We start from the raw sequence: 16,132 nt of genomic DNA, 5'->3' as shown, positions 1-16,132 counted from the left end.
TTGTTTTTTAAACACTCCCAGAAACAATACACAAACATTCAAGGTCAAAGCAAGAGATAAAATGTCAAAGTTCAGGTTACTGACTGCAATAAGTCTATGAAAGGTCAACATTATAACATTTCAAAAGCTGTTTTGTGCAAAACTTCAAAGATGAATGCACCACCATGATTAGACTGTCAATGGATGCAGCATGGCATTCTTTTGTAAAGGTTCAATAAGGTAAAAAGTCCAAGCAATGCTTGCCCAGGCCATAACTTCTGAAGGCTGACAATTCTGTACACAATTTCACCATCCTCTGGTTCATTAACCCTAGCATCAAGGTCTCTGGAAAGGTTCAAATGTCAAATAGTCCTAATGCTTGTGCATAAACAACAAACTTGCTATACATGATTTTTTTCATTTATTATTTTAATTACCTTTTCTCACATGATCAAAAAGAAAATAAATAAAGCAACATATGTTCAAATTCAATTACCCTCAGATTTGTCAAAAAAACACTCCATTTAAATGAATTCATTTAACCAAAATCAACAAACTGTTCATGTTTACATCAGAGAAGCTAATCTCTTCACACTTTCATACATTTTTCTCCAACTTTTGTGGATTTTTCTCCATTTAGACGAGATTTTTCTGTAATCCCTGAACATGTCGACAAGCTACACACACTTGTGACACTTATCACAATTAATGAATTGAATATTATCACTCTTGAATAAACAAAAGACATCAAACTACAGCTGGGCAGTTGTGGTAGAAAGCATATTCTTATTTGCCAAAACATTATTTTTAGGGGTTGGAGAAAATTAATCACTTTGAACATATACCTTGCGGATGTAACAAAGAAATTGCAACCTTCAGATTAAGCCTCTGTAAAGAGTTTTGGACCTTCAAGAATCTTACCCCTTAGGTCAAGATTTCTCTGTCGTACACTCAAGGTAATAATAAATCAATTAATCATTTACCTCATGTCATTTACCACACAATGATTAAACCTTCAAAAATCTTACCCCTTGGGTTAAGAATTCTCTGTCATACATTCCAGGAAGTAAAACATCTATTCATCCTCAAGTCAATTAGCATGCAATGTTTCAAGACAAATAAATACTTAATCACAAATAAGAAGACAATGACAAAAGCTTTACATATAGTTATTTTGTGGAAACTGACCACACAATTCCATGAATTATAAGTTAATTTTAAATCCTGATTGAAGTTACAAAAGATTAATACAAAAATTGCAGATATGGAATGGTTTACCATCAGGTCAGGTTAAGAATGATTTATACATGTACATGTACTACTAATAAAATCAGGAGTATAATTTCTGAATACATTGCAGGATAGTTTTAATTCTGAGGTCATCCCTATGATATTGTAGTGTTAACATGTGTTGAATACCACAATAGCACAGGTAAAACTTGAGTCTGTGGTTAGACCATCACTCGCTCTTCACCATGTAAACGAATTATAAAGTGCAATAAACAAAGATTTTGTACAGTACACAGTCTAACAAGTGACCACATAATTTGGCAGGAGTTCCTGATTGTAGAGAGTACTTGTTATACATTGTCATAACCCAATTATAAGGCTGATCCAGACAATAATCCTGATTTGACCAGAGTCAAGTTTAGACAAAGAGTACTGTGTGAAAATAAATATACCCATTCTTTATCCCTCTTAATTCTCTGATTACTCAAAATGTATGTTGTATCAGCAACCTTGGTGAGTCAACTGGTGATGTTCCATTGTGCAACAACTACAGCACCCACCTGACACTTGAGACATGTGAATGACGGTCACTTCTCCCCTTCCATTTAAAACTTAATCCTGCTTTCTGTTTTAATCAGGTATGTATCCAAATGTTCACTGAATCAATCTTTTTGTTCTGTTTTTCACATATATTTTTTATATATATAAATCATTTCACAGTTAAATCATTTTCCCTTTAATGTTACAATAAAATATCACAGTATTACTCCACATACACCTAGTGTAGTTCTCTATATACCACTCATTCCGTAGCACTGTTTGTATTTTGCATATACAGTTCTTGAGTCTGGATGAATTCTTTTCTCAGTCCTTTATTCAGATCTACAATTTAGATTTCCCTGCTCTGGACTCGAATTCCTTCATCTTCATGGCTAGTCCCATATTTCCTTGGATCTTGAGTTTTCCTTGGAAGAATGCCTGAAAAAAACCAATACAGATACAGTATCAAAATCTATCAAGATTTATGAATATCTCATCACTCTTAACAATTTTGATAGGGCATTTACAGTCATACATATTGGTACAATATATTACAAAGGCTTTGTTTGTCTAAACGTGATCAACCTAATTCTAACACAGGCACATTTCACTATAATTTCATTAATTTTGAAATTATTGGCAATATATTTTTTTAGTTAAAATTCTACTTAGCTACCAGTGCTTGAAACAGCCTGATTGTATTTTTACTTAAACAATGTGCTAGTAATAGATTACAAGTTAAACATAAAAACAAGATTTGAAATCAATAACTATTCTTTTCCATCAAGATAGAAAATTTAGTCTACAAAGATAATGGCAGTTCAATGTTTGTGATTTTGGGCCTGATGCTTTACAAGTTATTTTCAATATCTACCTGCTGTGGGTTTAGCTTTCCCAGCATTAAGTTGAACATATCCTCATCATTCATAATGATCGTCACATCACCCTTGGCTGAAAAATACAAAGACCACAATCAAAGGTGCATACACATCTTTAAAATACAAACAAATAATCATGAATAGTCAAATGTTGAATAATACTAACGAAAAGTGTAAAGGAATACCACAGTAGATACTTCTGTAGATAAGTAGGACAATCGAGGAACAAAGCAGTAAACTTACGTTCCACTCCAAATTTGACGGATCCACTCCCGTTCTTGGCATCAACAACCCACACTCCTTCTCCATTCTTTCCCTTGACTTTAAAACAGAAAATTCCTTTCATCTTCTTCACAAACATGGGACCGTCCTGAAAACAAGAATGATTTGTTACATATTTTCTATTATGTATACTTAAGACATACACAACTTGACCGAGATATCAGCAACAATACAGTTAAAACTCTGCTTACACTAATTCAGTTATCCTGCTATCCATTGTCTTAAGAATTCAATTGACCTATTTGCTATATGTAATTGTTCAAGTAATTTGTCTCATAACAGATGCACCTTTACTGGAAACAAATATGACTGAATTTTACAATCAAATTTACTGAACTTTGAATGTCATTTACAAATTCTAAAGTCTTTGCAAATTAGAAAGGTTCTTGAGTGACTATAAACTCTGTAAAATTTGAAGAGATCAAAATTGTTTTTAGAATTCAACAGTCACATTAACTTAAATATCAACTACCTTATCCATGTTTTCCTTGATCTCTTTAAAGATGACTGCTGATTTGAAGTCCCCTTCTGACGAGGCACTAGCTGGAGCAAACTGCACAGATTTACTGAAACACAACAAAGACTGTATAAAACTCAACAACTCTACTAAGGGTTTGACAGCTCAAAAATTCATATTTTGGACAACTTTTTCGTGATTTAGGTATTGGCTGCTTCATGAAAGCCACAACCGAATTCATCTACACTGCCACAAATTGATCGATCATGCCAAAGAATTAATTTTAGAATGGTGTATTTTCATGGTTTTATTGGGGGTCAAGCAGCTAGTCCTTTTTCTCCCAGACCTAAGTTGTACTTATCCCACTGTCTCTGGGAATCATGTCTGTAGAGAGCTAATAGTGCTCTACCTCCCAGACCTAAGTTGTACTTACCCCATTGTCTCTGGGAATCATGTCTGTAGAGAGCTACTAGTGCTCTCCCTCCCAGACCTAAGTTGTACTTACCCCATTGTCTCTGGGAATCCATGTCTGTAGAGAGCTACTAGTCAGTGCTCTCCCTCCCAGACCTAAGTTGTACTTATCCCACTGTCTCTGGGAATCATGTCTGTAGAGAGCTACTAGTTCTCTCCCTCCCAGACCTTAGTTGTACTTACCAGGTACCCCACTGTCTCTGGGAATCATGTCTGTAGAGAGCTAATAGTGCTCTACCTCCCAGACCTAAGGTGTACTTACCCCATTGTCTCTGGGAATCATGTCTGTAGAGAGCTACTAGTCAGTGCTCTCCCTCCCAGACCTAAGTTGTACTTACACCACTGTCTCTGGGAATCCATGTCTGTAGAGAGCTACTAGTCAGTGCTCTCCCTCCCAGACCTAAGTTGTACTTACCCCATTGTCTCTGGGAATCCATGTCTGTAGAGAGCTACTAGTCAGTGCTCTCCCTCCCAGACCTAAGTTGTACTTACACCACTGTCTCTGGGAATCCATGTCTGTAGAGAGCTACTAGTCAGTGCTCTCCCTCCCAGACCTAAGTTGTACTTACCCCATTGTCTCTGGAAATCCATGTCTGTATAGAGCTACTAGTGCTCTCCCTCCCAGACCTTAGTTGTACTTACCAGGTACCCCACTGTCTCTGGGAATCATGTCTGTAGAGGGCTAATAGTGCTCTACCTCCCAGACCTAAGTTGTACTTACCCCATTGTCTCTGGGAATCTATGTCTGTAGAGAGCTACTAGTGCTCTCCCTCCCAGACCTAAGTTGTACTTACCCCACTGTCTCTGGGAATCCATGTCTGTAGAGAGCCACCACTGCAGCTCCTCCCAGGCCTAGGTTGTGCTGGAGAGCAACCTTTGCTCCATTGACCTGTCGTTTGTTTGCCATACCTCTCAGCTGCCAACACAACTCAGAACACTGGGCCAGACCTGGCAAACAAGAGTTAATTTTAATTCATTATCAAGATTTTTTTATCATGAAAATAGAGTAATATATATATTTAATGCAGGGTTCTTCCCAGGTCATTTAGCTGATACAGCTCTGTATCATCTTTAGTTTGACCTTACCTGCTCCAGTGACCGCTGCAGAAAGTCTCGACTTGTTCAAGAGACTACTGCATGCTCATTAAATTTCAAGTCCCATGTTTTTTTTGCACCCAGTATAAATGTTATATACAGCACACATTTTATTTTTTCATTTCTGTTAAAAACTATTTTGGACTTGTTATGTATGTAAGCGGACACCAAACAGTGACAGGATAGTCAACCTAAAGACGGTGGTCACTTAGTGTTAGAAGTAGAAGTAGAAATCCTCCCTGCCGTATCCTGGTATCAGCTTAATTGACCCGTATCACCTTGTTATTTGTACTGACTTGGGTCTTTTTACACTGATTAAATCCCAAGGCTGACACAAGTCAACAATGACCCCCACTGGTCAGTTGCACGATAGGCGTATTATGGCCACAGGGGGCCTGTAATTAGTGGGAAGGGGGACCGGGCGACGTGCCCACAGGTGTCCAGCCAGCGTGCTTACTGGAGCCTGAAGCAATTACCACCAGATCCTTTTAACATGGTCAATAGGTGGTTAATTGAAGTAACAACGGTAAGATAAACAAAATAAACACTTGATACAGCTATTATAAGAGCGCAGCTTTTCTTGCACCGAAGGCGCAAGAAACGAAGCTCTTTTCCGGTAACATGTACGAACAATTGTCATGGTAACGTCGAAATACTATGGCTTCATTCGCGTATCCGGTTGGGTAGCAGTATACAGTAGAGGGTTGTGGCCATGGGTGATATTTTTGTTAAATGGCTTACCCCTGTATAATGATATGTAAAAAAAATATAAAAATAAAACTGTGCTAAAATTGGTATAAGCATGATGAAGTGGGCTATGTGAGCTTCACATTTGTAAAAAAGAAAGAAGATTTGTTTGGTTCGAGAATAAAATTTTGGCCATAATCCGAAAGGGTGCGCTATCTTTACAGGAGGTAAAATTTTGACAACAACACACCACGCAAAATTGCAAAAAAACAAATTTTACAACTTTACTGGGACCCAGATAATTCTGCAACCAGGTAGGTAATCTTTAATTTCGGACAGAGCTTAGGAAAACAAGAGGCCCAAGAGGGCCTGTATCGCTCACCTGAATATTTAAGCAGTCATAGCAAAATATTCTCATTAAATATTATATTGCACTAAAAACATTTCCCTCGCAAACTTTGTTGGCTCCATCTGTTAAAAATACCAGCAAAATATTATTATAAGATTCTATACTTTTTGATTCTTCTTCAGAAGTTACTTGACATATTTTTCCCTGTGACCTTGTAAGTAGGTCAATGTCATTTTCCTTTTCCAATTGGTTAGCTCTATTCCTTAAAGCTACTATATTATATATTATAATTGTATGCCTTTTAATTCTTCAGAAGAAGTAGTTTGAACTATTTGACATATTTGATTGCTGTGACCTTGAAAGAAGGTTAATGTCATTTTCATCCTCAAACTTTGTCGGGCTCTATCCCAGGAAGCCATCAATCAATTATATAAAGATTCTATACCTTTCAGTTCTTCAGAAGAAGTCGTTTGAAGCATTTGACATATTTGACCCCTGTGACCTTGAAAGTAGGTCAAACTAATTTTCATTCTCAAACTTTGTTGAGCTCTATCCAAGGAAGCCACCAGCCAAATATGAAGATTCTATACCTTTCAGTTCTTCAGGAGAAGTCGTTGATAGCATTTGACATATTTGACCCCTGTGACCTTGAAAGTAGATCAAACTAATTTTCATTCTCAAACTTTGTTGGGCTCTATCCCAGGAAGCCACCAGCGAAATATAAAGATTCTATACCTTTCAGTTCTTCAGAAGAAGTCGTTTGAAGTGTTTGACATATTTGACCCCTGTGACCTTGAAAGAAGGTTAAGGTAATTTTCATTCTCAAACTTTGTTGAGCTCCATCCCTGGAAGCCATCAGCCAAATATGAAGATTCTATACCTTTCAGTTCTTCAGAAGTTGTTTGAAGTTTTTGACATATTTGACCCCTGTGACCTTGAAAGTAGGTCAAGGTAATTTTCATTCTCAAACTTTGTTGGGCACTATCCCAGGAAGCTACCAGCCAAATATAAAGATTCTATGCCTTTCAGTTCTTCAGAAGAAGTCGTTTGAAGTGTTTGACATATTTAACCCCTGTGACCTTGAAAGTAGGTCAAGGTCATTTTCATTCTCAAACTTTGTTAAGCTCCATTCCAGGAAGCCATCAGCCAAATATGAAGATTCTATACCTTTTTGTTCTTCAGAAGAAGTCGTTTGAAGTTTTTGACATATTTGACCCCTGTGACCTTGAAAGTAGGTCAAAGTCATTTTCGTTCTCAAACTTTGTAGGGCTCCTACCAACAAAGCTTTCAACTAAATATCATGACTCTAGGCCTGTCCGTTCTTCGGAAGAAGTTGTTTAAAGGCATTTTTTGGTAATTTTTGATGTGCCATGGTTTTCACACAAGTGACATACATAGAAAAAAGAGGTTTATACACTTCTCAGTACTTTAAATGTTTTGTAAATGTAATACAGTTTACATATATTTATACATGTATACATGTATTGTGTAGGGTAAATCCGCTGTGTTTACATTTCCTCGACATGTGCCTTGTTTATCAGAGTCGGGCCATTTCTACTGTATAAGTGCTACCTTAAACCTGTACAGAAAACGACAGGTATAGATTTGGACCGAGGCTGACCTCAGGAAAATTTGGTACGTGTAGATTGAGGGGTCCAGACGTACCCGACAGAAACTTAAATGCTGCCTATTGCCAATTTGCGTTATTTCTTTCTAAAACAATGTCAAGCCACATGTAGTTTTTAGATACGTTATGTAATTCAGTGGTGGCATGAAAGAAGGGCATAATATTTTTGATTCATTGTATTTTATTCTCCGAAACTGTGGATTTTTAGCTCTGCTTATAGAACGGTCCAAGTGTGTTCGTTTATCGTGGAAAATTTCTGCGCCACACGTACCGTTTCAACCGGGATACGCGAATATAGCCTCGGCTTCCAAAATCCTTCGTCACGGAAGTAGCTAGTATAGAGTTACCGCGGTCCTATTTTTACGATGCTGTTTAGCTTTGCTACACATTCTCAAAAATATCTCTTTATTTGATAAAAAAAATCTGTGGTTATGTAAATTTATGAAATTTAAAATTATAGAAACTGCAGCTTCTTTCAAATTTTCAGTCTTTTCTTCTCTCCTCCCAAACCGGAAGTAAATTGTAACTACCAAACCAGACGAAAATCCGGATATGTTTGGGCTATTGTGATTCTCTTTTTACACGATTTAGAGGGATCAGGCAAAGTATATCATGTCGGAAAATAAAATCGAACTTTAATCACCAATATACTTAACTTTATAATAACAGATAATAACAGTTATATTTGATAAACAATACATCTTCAAATATGAAGTCCCTCTACTGGGCCTCACCCTTTCTGCAACATTACGCTGAGGCCATAGACGGGGCAATTAAATGCAACAGTACCAAATGCATTTGTTTTCTCTTGAACTGCGTAAATCATTCGAATGTTTTTCTTTACTTATTATTAATTTTACATTTATCGCTATAAAACGAATAAATAGATAATATTTTAAACAATGTTATTTAGAAAATAAGATTGGAAAAAAACAGCATTTAGACGCTTCTCTCGTTTCAGGCAATGCCTGTTTTCAAAATGAATGATTTTACCCAGCAACAGATTCAAGTATATTATAAAAAAAAAACTACAGGTACATTTTGTATGTATTAAAATGGGTAATGTTATGATTCAAAAAGTATACTATACTATTGAAAAAAATGTGCGAGCTGCGCTCTCTCCAAGCCATGTCTGAGTCATATTAAATTTATTAAAGTAGAGAAATCCAAGTTCTTCGAACTAGAGGATAACACCAGAACTAGAGGACACCAGTGGAAGCTGAAGAAAGTAAGGAGTAGGATAAACTGTAGAAAAAAATGCTTCTCCAACAGAATTGTGAACGATTGGAACAACCTGACAAGCTTGGTAGTGACTGCAGGAAGTCTGAACATTTTTAAATCCAGACTGAATGACCACTGGAGAAACCTGCCTATTAAATTCACACCTGATTGTTATTAGCTCCAGAAAGATAAATAACTCACAGGTAAGCATACATTATAATTTAGTGATTTAGCTAATTTTAACAAATGCAACAATAGTAGTTATTGGGGGTATTAATGGAACTAATGATAACCGGCATAATGAAGTTATGAATATTCCACAAATCAATAATTGGAGTTGTGGGTTAGAGAACCAGCTTAACTACCCATAGAGAAGTAAGAGACGAGTATGATCGAACCGCATTCAAATAAAGCTTGGAGACTTCTTGAATTCCAGAAGGTGTCGCTTACCCTAGTGTACATAGTGGATAGAAACGGGATGTTGGAAGGGTAGTAACATTATTTGCTATCTTCAACAGTTTTAACCTTGGAAAAATGAACATTAAGGTCACGTGCTTATCTGCAGTTAATGTTGCTGGCAGCGGGTTAGTGAAATTGTTTCGCTACCTCAACACGTCTGCATATATATCAGGAATTTTAATTGTACATTGATTTAAAAAAAAATAAAAAATACTTCAACACACTAAAATCATTAGTGTGAAAGAACTTTTAACTTTTAAAACTTGTCACCTACAAATATGCGCAAACCATAAAGTATCGATGACAACAAGATATAGGACAGTCTCACAAGTTGAAGACTTACAACGACTGGAAGAACAGTGCGAACAGTGCAAATTTGATAACCATGAAATAGCGTGTATTCAGTTAGTGATGGTCGCCATCTTGGATTGTGTAAAGTACAGACCGGCAAGCAGAATGAAAATCCAGATTTGCTGTTTTTAAGAAGGGCCCAAATAAAAATGCTGTTTTAATCTCTGATCAAATTTACTGACAGCAGTTATTTATACAGTTTTAGAGGAAATGAAAACACTGTACATTTTATTAGAACATTTTCTCTTACAATAATAGGAACTGTGATATATTTGTTTTTCATGCAAGTGTTTCCCCAATGTAACATAAAAAACTTTAAAATATTCCTTCTTTGAATATATTAAATGGAGATTAAACCAAGGGATACAAATATAAAGATAAGAAACAAATGTTAAATCTATTATTCAATGTACAAAACTAATACACCTTTCTATAAATTGTATTTTTTTTTTAAATAATTAAAACATTTTATGGCCACCATTAAGATAAGCTGATGTATAGTTTAAATTCTATACAAAAATTATTGTTAAAACATTAAAAACACGAAATAATTTAATTTTTCCACTTCAAACAATGTTTAAGCATTCTTTCTACTGGACTCATGCCACAATACTGATTTCCAAAGAGTGTTCCTGATGCTGATACTTTTGCCTACTGGTGGTTTTGCTGATACAACTATGATCTGCTCATTAGACTGACCTGTAGCTCCTAGAGGGTGTCCCTTTGATATGAGTCCTCCACTAGGGTTGATGACATATTTTCCACCGTATGTGTTATCTCCATTATCAACCATCTGGCCAGCCTTCCCTGTAACAAACCAAGGTGCACAGTCCATACACACTCCTTCCATGTCAGCTTAACAACACCTCAGGTCAAGTTAAGATTGTGTCACAAACTTAATGCAGAAATATGTTAATGGACCTGCAACTGTACTGATTCACACTGACTGTTTTTAAGCATTATCACATTTTTTCCCAAAGATCTTTACAATGAAGTTTATCCTTATTTCAATTAACAATAAAATATATTTTGAAGCCATGTTAACAAATCCATACAAATCTTGGTCTGATAGCAGTGACATCACTAAATCCTCTCTTATGAGATGTGTACAGGTATGTCAGTGTCTTATCTAATCTTGACACAGACTATCTCCAGTTTCATGTTGTTACTATCATTGTAAAGATAAAGTCTGGGTGCACATGTTACATTGTAATGACTTACGATTTAACATATTATATCTCCCTTCTCAGAGTATTCAGTGCAAACCATAAATAGTCTTATAAGACAAAGTGGAGTTAGTGTAAACCATTTTATATCCTAATAACTAATAAGGTGGACTTGATTTAGTGTAAACCACATGTACCCTAAAAAGGTGATGTGGATTTCGTGTTCACCTTATATATCCTAATTAACATTAAGTTAGCAAAGGGTCACATAAATATACCCTTTGCCCGGAACCTTTGACCCTTTAATCTTGACCGATGACCACAGAAATATAATCAGGTGTAAAACTTTTATATTACCATACTAAATATGAATTCAATGTGAAAAGGGGTAGGAGTGTCATGAGATATCTTGTACACAAGCTTTTAACTAAGGATAGATTCACAGACGCACTGACAAAGTGATTACTGTACATTTGTATATCCTTTCAATAAGTATGTTTCCTAGCAAGGTGAAATTGACTTCTTGTGAGCCATATATACAAAAAGTATCTTAATAATGTGGTGTGAATTAAATAAGTGTAAACCATATATATTCCAATAGGTGATATGAAATTACAGTTAACTATGCATATATCATAATAAGCCAACACAAATGACACAAATCACCTTGTGTGCACCATGTTCTATTAGAGAGCAAATACACTGCCATTTTTACACATTGATTTCATTCCCTGATGACAAATTTCATTTAATCTGCACATTTCTCTTTCTCCAGGTAAGCACATAATTATTCTTCAGCAGTTAAGAAAGTGTCAAAGTAAACAAGAGGTCAAAGGGCCTTCGTGGTCACCTGAGTTATATTATAGATACTGGTAGCTCCGGAAGTCCTGAAATATACATCTGATTTTCCCTTTGGGGCCCCACCCTGGCCCCTGGGGTTGGGGTAGGAATCCAAATTTTACAATTTGAAAACCATCGTCCTCCAAGGATGATTCTCACCATGTAAGAATAATTTCCTACAGAAAATTGTCAAAATGTACCCAAGTGTTATTTCCCTATATAAACTAAAGTAAACTTTACCCCTCCCCAAGGGAAAACGGATAGCCCAGGGATAGTGATATTTACAATTTAAATAAAGCCCCTGATGATCTTTCCATCCATGCACAGAAATTGAATGTTGTACTTCTGAGTCTGGAGAATAGAATTTTTTAAAGTATTGGTTAATTTCCCCTTTTGGGCCCTGCCCTTGCCCCTTGGGTTGAAGTAGGAATCAAAATTTTACAATTTGAAACCATCTTCCTCTAAGGATGATTCTCAACAAGTAAGAATAATTTCCTAAAGAAAATAGTCAAAATATACCTAAAAGGGTAATAATTTCCCTCTATAAACAATAGTAAACTTTACCCCCTTCCAAAGGGAGAACGAATGGCCCGGGGGTCCTGAAATTTACAATTTTAATAAAGCCCCTGATGATCTTTCCATCTATAAACAGAAATTGACTGTATTACATCTTAGTCTGGAGAAGAAGGTTTTTGAAATATTGGTTAATTTTCCTTTTGGGGCCCCTGGGGTTGAGGTAGGAATCCAAATTTTACACTTTGCAATCATCTTCCTTCAAGGACAATTCTCACCAGGTAAGAATAATTTCACAAAGAAAATAGTCAAAATATACCTAAAAGTGTTATTTCCCTATATAAACTATGGTAAACTTTACCCCCTCCCCAAGGGAGAACAGATTGTCCTGGGGTCCTGAAATTTACAATTTAAATAAAGTGCATGGGGATCTTTCCATCCATGCACAGAAAATGACTGTAGTACCTCTGTTTCTGGAGAAGAAGATTTTTGAAATATTGGTTAATTTTCCCTTTGGGGCCCCGCCCTGGCCTCAGGGGTTTGGGTAGGAATCTACAAATATGTCACCCAAAAAATTCCATCCACTGGTTCTTGAGAAGAAGTCGAAAATATTAAAAAAATATGCACGACGGACGTTGCACAACGACAGACGGAAAGCGAACAGAATAGTTGTCTTCTGAAAATAGTAGATGATGACTATGACCTTGGCTAGTATGCCCTGAACATACACTCTGTTAAAGTATTCTCACACTTTCTCAATTGTATGAAATTTAATCAAAAGTTGTTCTGAAATAAAGTCGCTAGAATGAATGACAACAAATATAATCTATACACAGTAACACTGAACTGAACTTTGGCATCCTGAAACATGAACTTGACTGAGGTATTCACATAACTAACTACCATATTATTGCATGAAATATGATTAAAATCTTTTCGGATATGAAGTCAATATGGTGCTGACAAAGAAGTGATGATGCTATACCTCTTCCACAGCCGCAGCAAAAGATTATACCAAAGATCAGTGTATTTTTTTCTGTTCATAGAAAGGCATCATCCTGCATGACATACAATATTAACATTTCCTTTACGCAACTCCAGGGTATTCTCATATTCCTTTTATTAAACAAAGGACAGGAATAAACATCATTTGCCTGGTATAATTCTTATATATGTTATCATGTGTTACCTGGTTCACACAATCCAAGGGCTTCATATGTGATGAGCTCATTGCAGGAGAAGCAGTCATGAAGTTCAACCACATTGACATCATCACGAGAAAGTCCTGCAGAAAACAATTATAAGTGAGGCCATATTATATGTGTCAAAGTAAACACTGATTGGTTCTGAATTTGACATAAACAGACAGGTTTGGTTTGATATTAAGATCAATTGGCAGTGGACATTTTTTTCTGTAATTTCTACTGTTACTAAAAACAATGCATATATCAACTTCTGAATTCTTTTGTTAAGAATATCACAGAAACTATAAGTATAAGAGCAAATAAACCTCCTTAACAGAGCAGATAATCAATTAAAGCATCAATCAGATATTGTGGACTAACCTGCTTCCGCGAAGACTTTGTCAGCAGCTGTCTTGGTCATGTCATACCCGACCTGAAATAATTGACATATATCTAGTTGTTACATGCAACGCAATCAGACTTGTAAATATCAACAGCATTTCATAATTTAACAAGAGGCCCAGGGGCCTTAATAGCTCACCTGGTATTTTATTTTTCAATTTAAAACCTGCTGAGTACAATACAGGTTTTATCAAAGGAGTACAATAAACAAAGTTGCTACATATATTTTGGTGGGAAAGACACCAAGAAAATAAGTTTCCATGTTATGTTCCAATTTTCCTCTATTGGGCCTCACATGCACCTTATTATGCAAATTAAACAAATTGAGATTTTTTCCCTTAAGCATGCTTCAGACTGCTTTTGGTTTATATCCCTTCACTTGTATAGTAGGAGAAAAAAATCTCTATATCCCCTATTGGGCCCTACCCCTCTGCCCCCAGAGGGGCAACACCCTCCGTTTATACAAACTGGTTCCTTTGTCCAAAGATGCACTCGAACAAATTTGGTCAAAATCCTTCAATTGGTTGAGAAGAAGAAGATTTGTAAGATTTACCTATTTTCCCCTGCCCCTTTACCCCCAAGGGGGCCATACCCTCTGTTTACACATCACTGAGAACCCTTTTGCCAATGATGCTCCAGACCAAATTTGGTCAAAATCCTCTGAGCCGTTAAGGACTAGTAGCGTTTTACAGAAAAAAGTTGACGAACGACAGACACCGGACGCTGTGCCATGGCATAAGCTCACTTGGCCCTTCAGGCCAGGTGAGCTAAAAATGCTTATTTATTAAATGATCCTACACTACTTTTTATACTTTGGAATATCAAGGAAGATAATATTAAAGCAGTTAACTCAAATACTGACAATGAACACTAACCATTTTCATGCAGCTCTTGTCCTCAAAGGTACTTGGCAGGTCAGTGGCCATCTGCATGCCAAGGACCTCGATAGCCTGTGACTGAAGGTTGTGTTTTATCACAAAGGCCTCACTTGCCAGGATGGCAGCAGCAGATCCGTCTGATGTTGGACTGAAACAGAAAAAGCAAATTTTCAGACAACCAGGACTGATATATAGCATAAATAAAGCTGAAACAGAGTAAGAGGTCAAAAAGGTACTGTATCTCTCACCTAGATATTTACAAAATTATTGCAAAATATTCTCATAAATAATATACAGTTACATAGTTGGAAACTTAACTGTTTTCATGTTATGACCTAGTGAATTAGCCACTCGGGGCTAGACTGGACCAATGAGCCAATCATGATAGAAATATTGTGTTCATCTCTTCATGCCTAACAATTGTATATGTGGTTAATGAGTTGGGATTTTAATAGTTTCAATGTTATGACTTAGAGATAGGTCAAGGCCCCCAAACTGATTCTAGTATCATGGAAGTATTGGTCTTCTGCAAATATGTATATTTAGTTTTAGTGCAGAAATCACAGCCATTTCCATAATATGAATGCAGGTAATAAGTCCCCAAGCTGGGGTTGTAGGCCACATCCCTTTGGCCCCAAAGGACCCATACCCTTAATTTATACAATGTTGATTCACTTTGCCCAACCATGTCTTACAACGTTGAGTGCCCTTGGCCAGAGGATATGCAAGACCATAAATTAAATGCTGTATCTGGAACTAAAGGACAAGGATTTTAAAGATTTAACTGAAGTAAAAATTGGTAAATGGATGAGGAATGTCATGCCATAAGTATAAGCTCAATCCGCCTTTTGACCTTTTAAATTTGCAATCCAAGAAATCCTGGTCAATCTGGCTGCATCATGTTTGGTACATTTGTGCTTACCAACACTGCAGTTTGGTCAGTGGGTCGTGGATTTTCGCTGATTCCTTAATGGCTTCCAGACTGTATTCTTGTTGGAATTGGGAATACCTGTGAATAAATAACAGGTATTAACACTAAGATCATATTAAGGGAGTTATTTTCAACATATAAAGGCTACATTCGCGTATCCGGTTGAAACAGTTGAACTGGTTGAACCTGTAAAGAAAACGACAGGTACAGATTTGGACCGAGGCTGACCTCAGGAAAATTTGGTACGTGTAGATTGAGGGGTCCAGACGTACCTGACCGAAACTAAAATGCTGACTATTGCCAATTTGCGTTATTTCTTTCTAAAACAATGTCAAGCCACATGTAGTTTTTAAGATACGTTATGTAATTTAGTGGACACGTGAGAGAAGGGCATAATTTACTTGATGCATTGTTTTTTATTCTCCGAAACTGTGGATTTTTAGCTCTGCTTATAGAACGGTCCAAGTGTGTTTGTTTATCGTGGAAAATTTCTACGCCACACGTACCATTTCAACCGTGATACTCGAATGTAGCCTTAGGTATAAAAGGTTTTCATGGTCACACAATAAATCAAGATTGAGTTTGAAAAAAA

At 36.4% G+C, this 16,132-nt stretch overlaps 1 protein-coding gene across 2 annotated transcripts in view; it reads right to left on the bottom strand.

Annotated features, from left to right (window-relative positions):
- Positions 1–385: 385 nt before the first annotated feature.
- LOC110461537 (non-specific lipid-transfer protein-like) overlaps positions 386–16,132 on the bottom strand; it is a 28,108-nt gene continuing 12,361 nt past the window's right edge. For both annotated transcript variants that reach the window (XM_021515042.1, XM_021515043.1), the window contains exons 8-17: positions 15,532–15,618; positions 14,607–14,757; positions 13,711–13,762; positions 13,335–13,430; positions 10,326–10,433; positions 4,632–4,785; positions 3,382–3,475; positions 2,871–2,997; positions 2,624–2,700; positions 386–2,187 (exon numbers count right to left, since the gene is read on the bottom strand). In XM_021515042.1, coding sequence (XP_021370717.1) covers positions 2,092–2,187; positions 2,624–2,700; positions 2,871–2,997; positions 3,382–3,475; positions 4,632–4,785; positions 10,326–10,433; positions 13,335–13,430; positions 13,711–13,762; positions 14,607–14,757; positions 15,532–15,618 — 1,042 coding nt within the window. In that variant the 3' untranslated portion in view covers positions 386–2,091. The remainder of the gene's footprint in view (positions 2,188–2,623; positions 2,701–2,870; positions 2,998–3,381; positions 3,476–4,631; positions 4,786–10,325; positions 10,434–13,334; positions 13,431–13,710; positions 13,763–14,606; positions 14,758–15,531; positions 15,619–16,132) is intronic.

This window comes from Mizuhopecten yessoensis, unplaced genomic scaffold (assembly GCF_002113885.1).
Source record: "Mizuhopecten yessoensis strain PY_sf001 unplaced genomic scaffold, ASM211388v2 scaffold10635, whole genome shotgun sequence".
In the NCBI taxonomy this organism is placed as follows: domain Eukaryota; kingdom Metazoa; phylum Mollusca; class Bivalvia; order Pectinida; family Pectinidae; genus Mizuhopecten; species Mizuhopecten yessoensis.
This window is presented reverse-complemented; position numbering and strand designations above follow the sequence as displayed.